At 42.6% G+C, this 17584-nt stretch overlaps 1 protein-coding gene across 2 annotated transcripts in view; it reads left to right on the top strand.

Moving 5' to 3' along the window:
* The window catches only part of MAP3K15 (mitogen-activated protein kinase kinase kinase 15), a 91122-nt gene extending 73580 nt beyond the window's left edge, over positions 1 to 17542 (top strand). For both annotated transcript variants that reach the window (XM_065629495.1, XM_065629486.1), the window contains 13 exons: positions 311 to 441; positions 725 to 830; positions 2055 to 2212; positions 5796 to 5979; positions 9944 to 10121; positions 10841 to 11015; positions 12646 to 12831; positions 13510 to 13615; positions 14830 to 15043; positions 15913 to 16025; positions 16189 to 16286; positions 16396 to 16472; positions 16977 to 17542. In XM_065629495.1, coding sequence (XP_065485567.1) covers positions 311 to 441; positions 725 to 830; positions 2055 to 2212; positions 5796 to 5979; positions 9944 to 10121; positions 10841 to 11015; positions 12646 to 12831; positions 13510 to 13615; positions 14830 to 15043; positions 15913 to 16025; positions 16189 to 16286; positions 16396 to 16472; positions 16977 to 17097 — 1847 coding nt within the window. In that variant the 3' untranslated portion in view covers positions 17098 to 17542. The remainder of the gene's footprint in view (positions 1 to 310; positions 442 to 724; positions 831 to 2054; positions 2213 to 5795; positions 5980 to 9943; positions 10122 to 10840; positions 11016 to 12645; positions 12832 to 13509; positions 13616 to 14829; positions 15044 to 15912; positions 16026 to 16188; positions 16287 to 16395; positions 16473 to 16976) is intronic.
* Positions 17543 to 17584: the final 42 nt, after the last annotated feature.

The raw sequence follows: 17584 nt of genomic DNA, 5'->3' as shown, positions 1-17584 counted from the left end.
TTAAAGGCTAAATGGTTGCTAGTCCTAGTCTCAACAGTTGTTAGACTGAAGTCAGGGAGATGCATCCAGCCCTGTCATAACATTTATTCCTGTCATGGAGGTAGAAGCTGAGCTGGCAAGAAAGGAATAGCCAGTCAAAAGTAGCATCAAATTATTTGCTTTGAGGGATCTAGGAATAATTTGGCTTAATTATAGGTACTGCATTTCTCTTGTATTAGGATATTGAACAAAGGCTTAATCCAGATTTAAAGGTTTCATGTTAATTTGTAGATTTTTCTATCTTGATGCACTTCCTTCTGAACTCTTTTAGGCAGCCTCTCAGCTCTCCTAAGATCTAAATGGGGCCCAATGAAAGAACCTACCATTAAATTTTACACCAAGCAGATTCTGGAAGGTCTGAAGTATCTCCATGAGAACCAGATTGTACACAGAGATATAAAGGTAAATTTTCTTTCAGTGTGTCTTGGGTGATTTGCTTTTTATTTTATTTATCTCACTTAGGTTTACTCTAACCTGAAGCAGAAATTTTAATAGGATTTCATGGAAGCTTAAGACAAAAGGAATGAATAAAACAACCCCCTCTCCCCAGTGCTCCAGGAAAATTCATTTGTAGGAAGGTATATTAAAAAATAACTGCGAACTTGCAGGCATACTGAGATTGGGATTTGGAATCTACTCATCTGTCTCCCCTCCCTGCTCTCTCTCTCTCTCATCCAAACCACAGGGGGATAATGTTTTGGTGAACACCTACAGTGGCGTGGTAAAGATATCTGATTTTGGTACTTCCAAAAGGCTGGCAGGAATTAATCCATGCACCGAAACATTTACAGGTAAGACTAATTTAGCAGAGTTTGTGAGGGTTTTGGTGACAGATTTAGAGTTAGAGCAAATAAACTCTTTGGATTTGTGATGAAAACATGATGAGGTCTCTGTTTTCAGGGAAGAGTGAATGGGAGTGTGGTCACCATAAACACAGTCTTGCTATCTTTCTTCTTTTTAAAGTAATTTTCTTCCTTTTTTTTTTTTTGTTTTTTAAACTTCTTCAATGTGGTGGTGTAATAGTTTTTCTTCTAAGTGTTTTTCATTAAATAGCAATTTATTTGTTGCAATTACATCTGCAAATACTTGAATACAGCAACTTTTTCATTTAATAATCTTGATAACAGTAACTCATGCATGCACACTTTATTGAAGTATGTCTAAAAGTGCAGAAAACCAAACAAACTTACAAATACAGTAAGCTAAAAGATGAAGTGATGGAAGAAGATCCTTTTGTGGCTGGTAAACGTGATAGTCCAAAATTTAATTTTGCCCCAGAAAGTCACTATTATGGCTAATCACTATTATGTCTGGAACAGATATTAGAGGAAAATCACTCTGCCTCTGTGGCTTGAGCTTTTGTTCTACAGCAGTCATATTTAATGAACATAGTAATATCCAACCCCTTTTATCTTCAACACATGTGCTTTATAGTTCACAGCTTTACCATGGTGTAATTTTATTGCATTCTTAAGAAGAAAAATAATTTAATTTAAAGATGTCAGAACTGGTAGGAATTTGTGTGGAGAAAGTACTGTAGTGTTTGAAACACTCAGAACATCTATAGGTTTCTGTTGTTGGTGTGGACCGTCGTCCTGTAAAGACCTCTTGCTAGCTCTGTTAGTATATAATTGAATATCAGTGATTCCAAATTGACCATCTTTTATTTCATTTTTACGGCTCTTTTTGTATATTAGCATTATAACTAATATTGAAATCAGATTGTCTACAGGCAAACTTCAGAGACATTCAGATTCATTTGTTAAAAGCCAACTATAGACTTAGGCAGGATCTTATTATATTTTGCCAACACGTATAGCTTTAGAAGTTTCAATAGTTTATAGAAAAGATGTTGAAACATAAGTTTCTGTGTAGTATCCAGCACTGATACGGGAAATCAAATATTTTGACTAAACAGGTTGCACTGGACAATTTTTGGCTTGCACAGTCGTGTGTTAATTCTCTTTAAGAAGAATGAGGACTGTAACACTTGGCTGTTCTTTTGTCCTGACTAGGAACCTTGCAGTACATGGCTCCAGAAATCATCGATAAAGGGCCACGAGGATACGGTGCTCCGGCTGACATCTGGTCACTGGGCTGTACCATTATTGAAATGGCAACAGGCAAACCTCCATTTCATGAACTAGGGGAACCTCAAGCCGCGATGTTTAAATTAAGTACTGCTTTTTTTTGCTATAGAGTTTATGAATTTGCAAATACTAAACTAATTTTATAATATTAATTTAATTGGCAGTAACCTTTTGTTAAATGGGTTGTTTTACACAAAGCCGCAGTCTGACCTGTGTTCTTAATTCTCACTAAGTGACTCTTCCATGCTCAAAGCTGTATTGCTCTAGGGGGTAACCATTTATTTTTGTGCTGGAAATAGGTCATGACTCAGCAGCAACCTGAAAAATGAGTGAAGACTTACGAAAACTAATATTCTCTACCCTAATACTTGTATCATCTCCTGCTCTTGGTTTATGATTTCCTTCTTGGCAACCAGTCTCAAAAATGACAACTAAGTTATTTCTGCTGCTTTAAGTCTTTTTTTGTAAGCCTCCCTCCCAGAGTATCTGTTTGCCTTGTCTTTCAAAGGCCCAGTCTCTGCAACATATTTCTTTATTTCTCTTAGTGTATCTGTTTTCAAATGCTCAAATTAATACTTGACAAGAGAATTCTTCAGATAGTTTTGATAACAAATGTATTTGAAAAAAGTTACTTGTTCTAACTCTAAAACTAACAGTAGCGTAAAAGCTATGATGTGCTAATGTGTCAGATACGCAGACTGAAAATTTTTGGTTCTTCCATCAGCTTGCAGTAGACCTTTAGTAAAGTACTTAAGTTTTCACTTATACTTCAGATTCCTTGTTCTTATAATGGGGAAATACCACATCCATAATCCAGCAAACTGCTTTAAATTATCAACATTGTTAATTCTTTTGTGTATGTCACACGTCAGTATAATTATTACTGGAACCATGGTAGCAAAATCAGATCTTAATCAATAAGTATAATTAGCTGGGCTGCAATTCAGCATGGCACATAATGCCATGTGTCTTACTAGGCCTGTGAGTTTTCCCATGCACCACAGCTAAAAGGCAAAGAAAGGGATGGTTATAGGTTTTGATGTAGCTATTTCAACAGTATGATGTGTCACCTTGGTGCTGTCGACTTGTGACACTACGTCAAAAGAAGCTGCCTGGGTGAACGTGGTTTGGTTCACTAAAGCTTTCCTGAGGGACCTGTGGAAAGAGACTTTTTTTCCACATGGCTGTAAATGTCAGATACGGTTGTGTCGGCAGATGCCTTTTCATCTATGGATCTGGCACGCAGTTGAACTGTGCAGTGAGCTACGTGTCTTATTTTTCAGTACAGTTTATTGAACTGTTGGGAAGTGCTGCTTCAGTTCTGGGTGCTCAATGGGATCTGCACAGGCTCACGACGTGAGTTCTGGCAGGATTGTGCACATCCTGCCCAAAAGCACCTCCAGGCCATAGAGCTGTGTTCTGAAGTCTCAGAATTGGCATTTTTAAAATACATTTCTTGCACTTCTTTCTTCAAGGATGTGTCAGAGTTTTTAGCGTCGTTATTGCAAACTGTGTTAATGTGCTACAGTCAGGCATTTGTTTTTGTTTTCTGTTTCTTGGCTTTGCTGGGACCTGCTCGGAACTGCCTCTCGCTGGGCACCAGAAATTGCGAACTGTGGTTTCTTTTTGCTGTACAACAGAAGTAAGCAAGCTGGAAGCTAGATTTGAAGCCAGGAATGAAGCAGGCCAACTGGGCAGGCATGTAAAAAGAACAGAAGCCTGGAAAACTTGGGATATGGAAAATTTGAGGTCCCCACCTCCACATTTACACTGTGTTGCGCATAGGGTAGGTGAGGAGAAGAAAGGTCTGAGTCTGGCTGCGCAGTCACTATAGAAATGGCAAATCACCAAAGAGTTGGGCAAAATAGAGAAAAGGGGCTAGAGTGAAACCAAGAACTGGAAATAATTCCTGTTTGAGTATACGTTGTGTGGTGCTGTGTGAAAGGAACAAACAAATGAGAGAGAAAGTAAACTAACACTTCCACAGAGTTTCTGGATGCCTCTGACAGAACTTACTCCCCTGGAGCCCCAGAGATTAAGATAAGATCAGAGACACGCATTCACATTTCCTGGTCCTGGTTTGGACTATCCTGGGTTTTGTTTAGTGCACAAGGGTGCAACCTGGCACCCCAGGGCTGTCAGCCTGTGACATTGACCCAGCTGGCGCTGGCTGGGGGATCCTGTCCCCAGGCTGCACAAGGAGCGATGGGCTGACCATGGGGACGGGCACGTCAAGAGCAGTTGTCAGAGCACAGCAAGCAGGGGCTGTCTTCTCTCTCTGCTCCAAAGCAAAAATCTTGCTGGGCTGATGTTTTGAAGTGGTGAAATTGTATACCCCATTTATAAAACACTGTACAAAATCTACATGGGAATTTACAAATCAGTTAAAGATGCTCCGTCAGACAAGGTAAACATATGGAAGTTGTATCCTGCCAGCAGGATATTACATCAATTTATTTATGTATTTATTCAGTTACTCTATTAAATACATAAATTTAATTGCAGAGATTAGCAAATTGCATATATTAAAAATGTAACACGCAGGAAATACTGAGTTTTGAATGTGTGTAGAGCCATGGTTTGGAAGGGCTTAATGCATTATTAGCATTTCACATTCTACACTGTCATTCGAACAGAAGCACGACTGCTCAGCATTTTTTGCTTCAGCTCACATTGAAGCTGAACCACTATTGTGAGTGCCTAATGGTGCCACAGTGTGTTAATGCAACTGTATAATGAGATTATTTAAACAACTCTTCATTTTAGCAAGCAGCTGGCGCTTGTTTAACTGCTGGGCTACTATCTCCCTTGTGGCCACTAGCTGTCTGCTTGTTCTCCAGAGCCCTTTTTATGTAAAAATGGAGAGACTACCAGTCATAATCTTGCCAGATACATGCCATACAGTGCACACGTTACACAACTCTCACTTCAAAACATATATGCCAGATTGGCATTAGAGAATAAGAAGACTGTAAAGGAGCTGGAAAAATCACTAGGGAGCAACCTGTAGAAGCACATTTTTCATTGCTTTAAGGAGAGAGTGGAAGCTCTTGTTAAAACTTTGGACATCATGTGATTTTTTCAGTTAAATACCACTGAAAGGTGAGGGAAGACATCTGGCCCGAGTGCCAGGGGTGGTGACAAGGTCTGGCAAGGTCATTGCGAGCATTCGTACACAGAAATTTGGCAGCAGCAGGAGCAGAACAGGTGCAGGCCCCAGGCAGCTGGTGCTGGAGGAGGAAGTTATTCCTGTTCTGGGCACAAATGTGCTGGAGAGGAGTCAGCAATGGAGAGACACAGAACAGGGCAGGGGTGATGGGAAGCATATGCAGTCGCTGGAGGGATTTGTGGCTGGTAGGAGAAGCAGCATTTGAAGCACTTGGTGTGGATAATGTCCAGATCCCTAGATTACCTGAAGGCAGATGGTTGGATACATCGATAACTTGACATTTGTGTAATACCACGTTGACATTCATGCCATGCTTATGATGAAGTAAAATAAGATCAGAGCCTTGTTGTCACTTCACTGCTTAGTGTGGGTACCTGGAGTGCTCCTTTTCCATGAGAGTCAGCCAGAGTGTGAGAGATCACACTAAGAAAGCTTTAGCCCATGGTCTCCTTGCAGTTGTTCAGTAAAAATAATTTGTATTTGTGTTTTACTTGCAGGTTGGGATGTTTAAGATTCATCCTGAAATTCCAGAGTCACTGTCTGCTGAAACAAGGGCATTTATTTTGCTCTGTTTTGAACCTGATTCTAGTAAACGTGTTACAGCATCTGATTTGCTCAGAGATGCCTTCCTGAAACAAGTAAACAAGGGCAAGAAAAGCAGAATTGCATTCAAGCCTTCAGGTAAGGAATTACCAGCCAAATGCAAGTCAACATCATCATTAAGTCTTACATAAAAGACTGGAATTGTTAGGCACTCTCTTTTACTAAAGACGTTCCTTGTGCCAGGAAAGCAGCAGGAACTGTTGAAAGTGCCTGTGATTCGTAATTAGGTATATTTTAATTTAACAATTCCCACAAAATATGGTGACTTGCTTATTTTCTGTTTTGCTTGCTGAAATCTCCCAACTCTATTTTTCCTTTCCCCCAAATAAGCGCCTCATTTATAGTAAATTAAAATTTTTAAAATGACATCCTGTGCATCATAGAATGGTTTGGGTTGGCAGGGACCTTAAGGATCATCTAGTTCCAAACCCCCTGCCTTGGACAGTGACACCTTCCACTAGACCAAGTTGCCCAAGTGTCATCCAGCTTGGCCGTGAACACTTCCAGGGATGAGGCAACTTCTCTGGGTAACCTGTCCCAGTGCCTCACCACCCGCATAGTAAAGAATTGCTCCCTTATATCTAATGCAAATCTCCCCTCTTCCAGTTGAAAGCCATTACCGCTTGTCCTATCACTACATGCCTTTGTAAAAAGTCTTTCTCCAGCTTTCTTAGAGGCCCTCTTTAGGTACTGAAAGGCCACAATAAGGTCTCCCTGGAGCCTTCTCTTCTCCAGGCTGAACAACCCCAACTCTCTCAGCCCGTCCTCACAGCAGAGCTGTTCCAGCCCTCTGATCATTTTTGTGGCCTCCTCTGGCCCCTGTCCAACAGGTCCATGTCTTTCCTGTACTGGAGGCCCCAGAGCTGGATGCAGCACTCCAGGTGGGGTCTCACCAGAGCGGAGTAGGGGCAGAGTCACCTCCCTTGACCTGCTGGTCACACTTCTTTTGATGCAGCACAGGATATGGTTGGCTTTCTGGGCTGCAAGCACACATTGCTGGGTCACGTTGAGTTTCTCATCAACCAGCACCCCCAAATCTTTCTCCTCAGGGCTGCTCTCAATCCATTCTCTGCCCAGCCTGTATTTGTGCTTGGGACTGCCCCAACCCATGTGCAGGACCTTGCACTTGGCCTTGTTGAACTTAATGAGTTTCGCACAGGCCTATCTCTCAAGCCTGTAAAGGTCCCTCTGGATGGTGTCCCATCCCTCCACCGTTCACATTCCACACCAGCCCCTCCTTGTTGGTGAGAACAAGGTCCAGCATAGCACCTCTCCTTGTTGACTCCTCTGTCCCTTGGAGAAGGAAGTTACCATCAACGCATTCTAGGAACCTCCTGGTTTGCTTATGCCCTCCAGTGTTGTCCCTCCAACAGGTATTGGTGTGGTTAAAGTCCCCCATGAGGACCAGGGCTTATAAATGCGAGGCTGTTCCCATCTGTCTACAGAGGGTCTTTCCAAAACAATTTTGGATTTTAGAGTCATAATTACATACACTTCAGAGATCTGAGTTTTATAGAGTAGGTGCTCTGCACCTGAAAATGTGGGTCTGTTAGGTGTTTGGATCTACAAGGATCAGCGTTTTCAAACTTGATATGTAACTTGGAAATTTGGCACGTAGGTGCTGAAGCAGCTGTTTAGCGAGTTGTTTTGTTTTATCTGCCTAGCGTGCTCTTCCACCCCCTCAATTTATTAGCTGCTTTCTCAAGGGTAAGATTACAAATCTTAATATAGACTCACCAAATAAATAATTAGTGTTTGAAGGCACTGTCTATTTAAAAACAAGCAAAGCCATTCATTTTGGTGCTTCTTTCCCCTGTCTGCACACACATGCACACACACACTCCCCATGCAAATTGAGTTGCTTCCCTTTTTGAGCTTTTTTTTTTCCCCCAGGAGTAAACATTTGAAAGAAAGGGACCAGAATGGTAATGGGGAAAAAAAAACAGCAAAAAATTTATAACATCTAGCTGAGTTGGTTTCAGCAAGGAAATGGGCATCATCTCTTGACCTGAGGGGCACTGAGAGCTGCCATCTCTGCAGTCGCACCGGGGCAGCGGGAGAGCTCACACTGCTCAGCCAGGACAGTGGCAGGCAGGAGCCATCAGCAGCCTGCAGCCTTCCGCCCCATGGCAAGAACACACCCCTGTGGCCTTTTCAGCCCTTGGCTGAGGACATTTTCCTGGAGGAACTGCATGACATTAGAAAGGATGGACCTTGCCTTGTTAGCTGCCCTGGGAGCAATGGGATCTTTGTCAAATATCAGGGAAAGTGCAGCTGTCTTCTGCCTTCCTCCCTTTTTCTCTTCTCCCACTCATTGATGTGGTTATGGGGCTCCTTCAGACCGCACAAGAATCTGGTGCTGCAAAGCTAAGCACTGGGCTGCGGCAAGAAGCAAGCTCAGGAGGAGACTGAGGGGAGACCTCATGGTGGCTACAGCTTCCTCACAAGGGGAGGAGGGAGAGGCACTGATGACCGATGACAGAACCCAAGGGAAGGGCAGGAGGATGTGCCAGGGGAGGTTTAGGTTGGACATGAGGAAAAGGTTCTTCCCCCAGAAGGTGGTGGAGCACTGGAACAGGCTCCCCAGGGAGGTGTCACGGCCCCAAGCCTGGCAGTGTTCAAGAAGAGACTGGACAAGGCCTCAGACACATGGTGTGACCTGTGGGGTTGTCCTGTGCAGGGACAGGAGTTGGACTCGATGATCCTTGTGGGTCCCTTCCAACTCAGGACATTCTGTGATTCTATGATTCTCAGTGCTGGCCACAGACATGAGCAGAGTGGGCAAGTGCTATGAACACTGTCTATTGGGAGAGGGGAGGGAAAGGCAACACAGCTGCAGCCAAGTGTGCGCTTTGCTGCCCTGGAGCTGGGGACCGCTGTGCTGGCTGCCGCGGCCATCGCCAAGGGGAGTTTGGGGGCATAAGGCCAGCCCTGGCCCAGCAGCTGCCACAGTCTCAGCTGCAGCAGTTTGCTGTTTCCTCCCTCTACTGTTTCCCTCACCGCCAGTTTCCTCAGCTTTGTCCTCATCTTTCCATCCTGTCTCTATCCCTTTTTTCTTTCCAATAATAAAGGCAGCCCAGAGCAAATCTCAGCCCTTACTCCTGAGACAGCAACTTTCGATTTTCCATACTGCTGAGATCCCTTGAACCAATTATCACAAGGTGACACATACTGTTTCATTTCTGTGACTGTTTAAACCTCAGCCATTGGAACATCAGTCATGTACCATGGAGTATGTCAGAGCTTTCTGAACAACTTTTAACTTCTAGGTCCCTTCCTCCCCTGCCTCTGCATAATTTGTAGTGACAACCATGAAAAACTTTTGTGATATTTTAGCTCCATGGATATGTGCACTCTGAGCTGACAGACCTTCTTCCTTATCTTTCCTATCATGAAGCTGCAAACTGGCAATGAGGATGACAGCAAGCTCTCAATATCTGTTACTTTTTTATTTCTTCTTACTTTCAAGATGAACTGGAAAGAGACAAGAGATTTCCTTCAGGCCAGCGCTGAGAGAGACAGAGAGAGCGCCCTTACTGAGGACAAGGGGACATGCAAGTGAGGCAGATGCCTCCGGTGTCAGAGAGGGAACAAATATACATCAGTCAACACAGGCAGAGACAAGGAGGGCAGGTAGCAGACTGCTCTCTGCTTAGAGATACGGCTGTGGTGGCACAGCTGCTGACAAGCTCTTGGTTTGATTCAGGCTCTTTAAACAGCTGTATATCCAGCTGTACCACTTTGTGAGACCAGCAGCAAGGGGGAGTGTGTGTGTGTGCAAGCAAAGGTACCAAAATGGCGTTTCATATGAGTATCTAGCTGCCTTGCTGTCTTTGGATTCAGCAGTTAGCTCATTCACACCTTTTATTGCTTATGCATATAATGATTTTCAGTTGCATTGCTTTCTATCAACAAGGTTACTTCTCCCTCAGCCATTTTGCAAAATGAGGCCCTGATATCACTGAAAATTATCACAGCTGTTTTAAGCACATTACCGTTTCCTGCCTAGTTCTGTTACATGTTTTACAATGTCTGTTCATAGATTATAATCGTAATACATCCCTCCCGCTGCCAATCCATGGAGAACAGGCTGGCAGCAGCAGCAGTGAGCATGGCTCTGTTTCACCAGACTCTGATGTACAGCATGACATGCTTTTCGAAAGGCCAAAGAGATCCATTTCAGAGATTCAGACAAAGCATCCCATCTCCCATTTACTAAGGTAAAAGCATTTGCTTGTTGCTTGACACCCATGAGGTGGATTTAATTCACATTATATTTTATGAGGGTAATTTTTTCACATAATTACTAGATAAGCAGGTATGTTAAACAGCAAGCGAGTTACATAGGCAAGTTACTAGTTAATTTAAATATTGTCTGTATACATTATATTCATTAATTATGAACAACGATTCTTTCTCCTTAAGGTTTCCATATATTTAGATACTTTTCCTCTCCCAGCGAAGAAATGTCAGTTGTCTTATTGACTGAACGGATATGTATTCAAGAGTTAGCAGAAGAGTTGATCCTTCTATGTACTCATCAAAAAATGTGGGAAAGGAGCAGCAGAAAGACAGTTTTGCTGCTCAGAGATCACAAAGCAATACTTTCAAATTAGTATGTTACTGTATGGGCCCAGAAGAAATTAATAGTTATCTCAGTCCAGAGTTTTCAGCTTTCCTCCCCAAAAGTGAACCAGTGCTGGGTGACATTAATGCCAGCTTCTTAGCTGGATGAAATCAGCCTCGTGCTTTTGGCTTTTTTGCCAACTGAGGATCTGAGCCATCTTCTGTCTCAGAATGTGTTGAACAGTCTGATCAATCCACTGCTGTAGTTAAACTCACTTTTTAACCTCTGAAGCGTCCCTACTCACTTCTGACAGTACTGCTGTGTTGCTAATGCTGAGGTCTCTCTTGTGCGTGCACCCGGTTGCTGACCCAGCGTGCCTGATGAGGGCTCGGCCTCGGAGGACAGGAGCGCCTCTTCTTCCCTTGAGGATAAGGATTCTGGTCTGTTTCTGCTGCGGAAGGACAGTGAACGCCGAGCAATCCTCTATAAAATCCTTAAGGAAGAACAGAATAAAGTTGCTTCCAATTTGCAGGACTGTATTGCACAGGTAATTTCACTTCCTTCTGAATATCTTTGATCTCTGAGACCTGTGTGTGAGCCCTTTGCTGTTCCGAATGCATAGCAAACTGCCTGTTGCCTGCTGCTGGGCGCTTGGTTTTTTTTCTGAGAGGGAGGTCTGGGGCATGTGATGTGGGGTTGGGGGGCTGAGGTTGGTGGGTTGGGTGGCTTTGATGTAGTGACCTGTTGTGGCTTTCAAGGACATGGAAATGGAACACCAGGTAGTAAAAGCTATTATTTGCTTTAAGGGTAGGGAACAGTTTTAAATTCAAAGCCTATGTAAACTAGGGGCCAAGAACACAGTACACGAATCTTAAAAAAAGCTATGGTAGATTTCTGTGGAGGGAAGGACTGAGTGGGAAGGTTTAGTGACTGTAAAGAGGAGCAAGAAATATTGTGCGTTTGGTTAACCCGTAGCCAAGCAATGCCACACACCAGTAACAACTGCTTAGCCTTTTCTTCTTGATGTCTACTTCTGATGTTTCACTGACGTTATCTGCTCTCACCAAACCCACGTTTTTTCACCTGAACTGCATGTACACGAAGGGGAGGCTGCTGTCTCGTGTTTTGATGCCCCAGCCAGCTGTTGCTCCTGGCACAGAGGCACCTGCAGCACCGCTGCCGGGTCCTACTGCTCCCGGGGCAGCTCCAGCTGAGCACGGCATGGGCAGCGGCTCCGCACAGCGCAGGGTTTGCTGGTGCCAGCAACTCGCTGCCCCTGCGAGGCTGCCCCGGGCTGCAGGTCGGCTCGGCCCACACCCCAGGGGCTCCTGTTGAGCTTTGCAAACCCACAGGCTCCGTCTGGGGAGGCAACTGGGGTAAATTTCTGCTCTGAGCTTAACTGCAAAATAGCTTATAGCTTTACAGAGGACTAAAAGTCATATGTGAGATCTTAGTCAGAAATAACCAGGGCTCTAAATATTTTCCAGGATAAAGAAAGATTATTTAGTAGCAGGGAGTCCTACCTCAATCTCCAGCTGTTTTGCAGCACTGCTGTAACCATCTCTTCTCCATTATTTCTGTAATACTTCTGCTTGTAATTATACAGGTTGTTGTTCTTACAGGCACTTGGATGGCTTTAACTGTGGGGCTTGTAGACTACCAATCATAGAATGAACACTTGAGTTCTATCACTGTGTAATCTTAGACCTTTTTCTGGCTTATGATAAATGCGTATATAAACATATTTTTTGCCTAAGGAAATAAAATGTCTGCATAATTAGATATAAGTCCAGATTGAGCTTATCGAAAGGATAGCCTCTAAAAAAATTTGGTTTTTACTGATTCTGCTGTTTTAATGGAGGAGAGCTGCCCTCTGCAGTACATTGTAGATATGTGTAAATGTTATCTGGACCACCTTCCTTCCCTTTGTGACAGCCACAATAGCAGCAGACTTAATTTAATTTTTTGGAAAATATGAATTACTATTACAAAATTTTAGTTAGGAAAAGGTAGAAAATAAAGGCTTTCCAGAAACAAAAGTTCTGCGATTTCTGTGCATCAGTGTAAAACATACATAGGCAAAGCTATAAATTGTGACCCTAAAAATAGTAGTGTGACCGTTAGATGATTAATGATTCTGGGATTAACTTGCTATACATTCATTATATTTTCTCCAGAGCTCTGAAGAACTGCAGCTTTCAGTGGCCCACATCAAGCAAATTATTGGGATTTTAAGGGACTTCATACGCTCTCCAGAGCAGAGAGTGATGGCTTCTACCATTTCCAAGTTGAAAATGGATTTGGATTTTGACAGCACTTCCATCAATCAGATTCATCTGGTGCTGTTTGGATTTCAGGATGCGGTGAGTCCCTTGCCTAGAGCAGGGAGAGAGGGGGATTCTTCCTGCGCAGCTTCCCTACTCTTCCTCACCCTTCTTTCTTACCCTGCTCATGCTGAACAGCCGTTTTCTCCCCAGTTCCTCAGAAGCACCTGTGCTTGCTGGGGAAGGTGGGAGGATGTGGGCAGTATGGAGCAGACAAAGCCCTGGTGACTGATCGTATGGAAGACTAAGAAAAGACTGAAGGTGTTTGAAGGTCAGGTTTTGCCTGGCGACCTGTGGACCACCAGTGCTGAAAGTTCCCTCGCTCTAGGAGCAACTCTGGGGTGTAGCCATAGACATTAGAGGAGCTGGTCAGAGGGGCACTCCCAGACAGGCCTTGCAGCCAAGGGAAGTGGTGCTTGACGGGCCGCCCATGTACTTGCCGCAAGCTCTAGTGTTTGTTCTGGATCTCACATTTATTTACTGTGCTGTCCTCCTTGTACTGCAGAGGGGCTTGAATGTCACAATCTGGGTACAGTTTGAAAGCCCTAGCTCAGTCGCGTAGACTTTCAAAGGTCTTAGTGACCTTTAAAAGGTTTTAGTGACTCATGCAGTTGTTACTTTATAAAATTTCATCTAGCTATTGAAAAACAAGATTCTCTCTCATAAGATGTATGCAATAGTTGTTTGCTGCTCTTTCACTTGCTTATTTATTTACAGGTGAACAAAGTATTAAGAAATCATTTAATAAGGCCCCACTGGATGTTTGCAATGGATAACATAATTCGCCGTGCAGTCCAAGCAGCAGTCACTATTCTTATTCCAGGTAAATCAAAGCAGCTGAAAAAAGATATATATTTTTTTTTTTTATGAGAAGGTGTCTGTTCACATATCAGAGTTATAACAAATGGAACAGTTTAGACATTTAATCTGTCAGCAGGCCATTAACTGCATCCCACGTGCCACTACATCAAAGGCACAGGGTCAGAATGTTGTACAGAAAGAAGTGTTGATCTGGGGGATTAATGCAGCACTTGCAGTACAAAAGCAGATAATGAGGAGATAATCAGTGGTGCTGCACCACCAGTGTGGTCCAACCATGACAAAAAAAAGGGCAAATTAAATTCAGTCTGAGCTGGCGCTTTTCTAGTAAGAAAGAAAACGACTCTGTATAACATTTTAATGAAATCCAAGGTGGGTACCACTGCACAGGTCTGGTTTCGTGTTCTGAAAAAGGATTACTGAGCCATGGAACAGATGCAGAGAAGGGAGTGCATTAATATGAGGAGTAAGATTTTGGCTTACAGATTGGTAGTAGGAAAAATCACCACCACCAAGTAGGAGGACGAACGACTAAGAACTGTCAAGGAATAAGTATAACTCTTTGAGGTGCTGAGCACCCCATCTAGTATGAGAATGTTCTGAGAGCACTTATTGATGGTGAGCCCTTTCAGTCCAAAGTTGCTTTGGCTTTCAAGCCAAATCAGCTAAATTTTTTAGGACTTTGTAGAAGAATGCCAGCTATTCTTTGCTGGGAAGGGTGGCCACCTGCAGCAAGTTCTGAGAGAACTGGGGTTAGAAATGCTACCTGGAACAGAGGAAGATTTTTGTAAACTCTTTGGTTCGGAGCATTAGGGGAAAAAAATTTTTTTTTCTTTTTTTTTTTTTTTTTTTTTTTAGAAAAAGCAAGCTTTCAGTTTTTCTCATTAATACATTTTATTAAAGATCTTATCATTTAATCACGAATGTATTTAAATGTATTTGTCATCTCTATAGCTGTAATCTACAGGTACCTACCATTACGGGTATGCCACAGCTGCACTGTTACACTGCCACTCATTTTTCAGTTGATGCCAGAGAATCTGTGGTCCAGCTCACTTTGCTACTCCCCTGCTCAGTATTGTGAAAGCACATTGTGCAGCCAGGGCATGTCCTCAGCTGAAGCTCCCCCACCCACAGGAATAAAAACCAAAATGTAGTACCCCTCAAGGCAGACTAATTTAAAAAAATTCTTATTCTTACACTGTTTAATTTTACCAGAGCTTCGAGCTCACTTTGAGCCAGCATCAGAAACTGAAGGTGGGGACAAGGATGGTGAGGAAGCAGAGGACAATTACCAGCCCACTGAACAAAACGGGGTTGAGGATCCCACCGCTGTCACGTCAGGAGTCAGCACCCTTAGTTCGGTGGTGTCACACGAGGCTCAGCAGCAGCTCAGCCTGGAGCTAGGCAGACTCAAACAAGAGACTTTAAGGTAACCCTCCTATAGAGACTGTGGATTTAGGTTCAGGTGGTCTTTGAAAAGTTCTCAGATGTTGCTTTCTATAGTGACATGTACATACATAACATACATACTGTTCACCTGGTTTTAATGCCTCATGATAAAGCAGGCCTTCTACGAATACCAGTGCATTCAGAATATGCTGGTAGCACTGGTTTGACAGCTCAACAGCTTTCAGCACAGTATTCGTTTCTGTGTAATTATTTATTGCAGAATTTCATGTTGGATTTCTCTGTTAAGTAATTAGACTTGTGCAACTGTGCTGGTTTCCTTCCTACTTCCTTAGCTCCTTGGATGCCACCTGACCCAGTGGCAGTGTCCTCAAAGCTGTTCCTGCAAGGAAAGGCCAGAACAGCTCTGTCCTGCTCCGTGGGACAGGCTGCCCACAAATTAGCACAAGCAGAGCTCAGCAGAGCCCCTGTCCTGTGCCTCATGGGGTACATTTGTAGGCTGCTGTCGGTGTGTAAGCACCTGAAGGTCCCATTCTTTATGGATTTGGTGTAAATCTGTGCTCAGAAAGTCCCTAGTAGAACATCAGTGTGACACTGTTCAGCAGTAAATTACAGTATAAAGGCAGCAGCTCTGCCCAGGGAGGCTGCAGAACAATAGGAACAGAATTTACAAGCTGCTTACTAAATTCTGCATGGATGAAAGCCTTGAAGTGCCTCCATTAAACTGGGTCTCAGACAACCAAAATGAAATGTGTAAACCATAAAATATGTTACTTAAGACAGTATCTCTCAAGTGTTTCTGTCCTTTGGTAGTCACTAAAAATGATAAATATTTTTTTCTGCTAGATTTATTCACAGCATGGTTCTGTTTGATTTCTCTCATGCTAACAGGCTTTTGGAAAACCTTATTCAAAAGGAGAGAGAGTATCAGACCCTCTTACGACAATCTTTGGAACAAAAAACTCGGGAATTACGCTTGCTTCGATTAAAACTTAAACCCGAAGGTATGAGGAGATACTGCATACTTTGACAGTTGTACACAAACATATTGGATCATATGCTTGTTTAAAGGATAAAGGATGGTTTATTTTAAGCTTCAGTAGTCTGAAAACCACTTTTGCCCTAGTCTTGACATGTATTAACCCATACTTTTGTTTTCTATTAAAGATTCCCGACAGTGTGCAGCAACTTTTAAAGAGAATGCAGACCCTGAGCTCATGAACTGGCTGACACAACAAGGAGCAGACTTGGATGCCATCAAGAGGGTAATAAAAAAATATCACCTTTTTTTTTAAAAAAAAGGTCATTGTAGTCATAATTAGCAGTTTGGTTTCAAAGAAGGAATATTAATTTAGGAATAAATTTGCCTTCTAGTTTGCTGAAGAAGATTATACACTAAGTGCTGTCCTTAATGATATCACTAAAGATGATTTGCGGTATCTTCAACTGCGGTAAGAAAGGACATTTTAGTTCCTTGTTAAGAGCTTAATTAAAAGTAGTTTGGAAAAACATTTTTAGAAGTTTTTCAGATAGGTCAGTGATAGTTCAGTGGCAACTGCTGTGTATTTCATCTCTGATTTTCTGTTAAAGTTTTTCACATCTTAACTGACACAGCATTACTCCACCTCAGGTGCTTCAAGCCATCTAAATTTTGGCATTTATCAAGGCCAGGAGCTATTTCTGCACCATTCAGGGTGATGTTATCACATGGAAAACAGGCTAAAGAACTTGTTTTTCCTACCTGTTGATTCAAGGCCTTTTGTTGTCATTCTGCTAACACCTGGCTAACCTAGAAGTCATTTTAGCTATAGCCTTAAGGAAGTGTAGTGTTTTGTTTTCCATGTCCTGTCATAACTGGTATATCCTTGGGGTTTCTAGAATTTACTACTTGCTCACTTTTAAGTAATGGAGATGAGGGAGTCCTCCCTAAGTGTTCTCCATTCTTCTTCATACAGGGGTGGTCTTCTCTGCAGAATTTGGAATGCAATATTAAATCACCGGCAAACATCTGGGAAGACCTCAGTGCAGAAGGTTAATACTTTGGAAGGAGAACATGTAATGGGAATAAACAAATGAAAGATACATTCCTACCACTTAAATTATTAGATGTATATATTTATGTATAGTGGCCTTGCAGGTTTTGCACAGTTATGTAGCTTGTTTGACCATCAATGTAATACATGGTGAATAGTAATAGCCAGTGTCAATGCATTTAAATTACTTATGACATAGTACTGCAGAAGTCAACTACCTATCAGTGTCATAAAAAGAATTAGCTGAGAAAAAAACCCCTTTTCTGCAAAACACATACCACACATCTGAATTGGCTTCAGCATTGTGAAAACTGTGAACTTAGGATGTGTTACGGTTCTACTGGCTAATGGTTTGAGCGGGGAGGGGCTATGCTAGAGCATATGTCTCCTCTTCATAGGTGAATGTATATAGCTTTTTGTATTAAAGCTACTCTCACTGAACTACTGTGAAAAGTCTGGTGTGGTGTTTACATCTAGTAACTTTCCTGCAGCAAAAACACAGCATCTAAATGGCTTTTTGGTGGTTTTCA

The sequence above is a fragment of the Caloenas nicobarica genome, chromosome 1 (genome assembly GCF_036013445.1).
Source record: "Caloenas nicobarica isolate bCalNic1 chromosome 1, bCalNic1.hap1, whole genome shotgun sequence".
Classification (NCBI taxonomy): Eukaryota; Metazoa; Chordata; class Aves; order Columbiformes; family Columbidae; genus Caloenas; species Caloenas nicobarica.
This window is presented reverse-complemented; position numbering and strand designations above follow the sequence as displayed.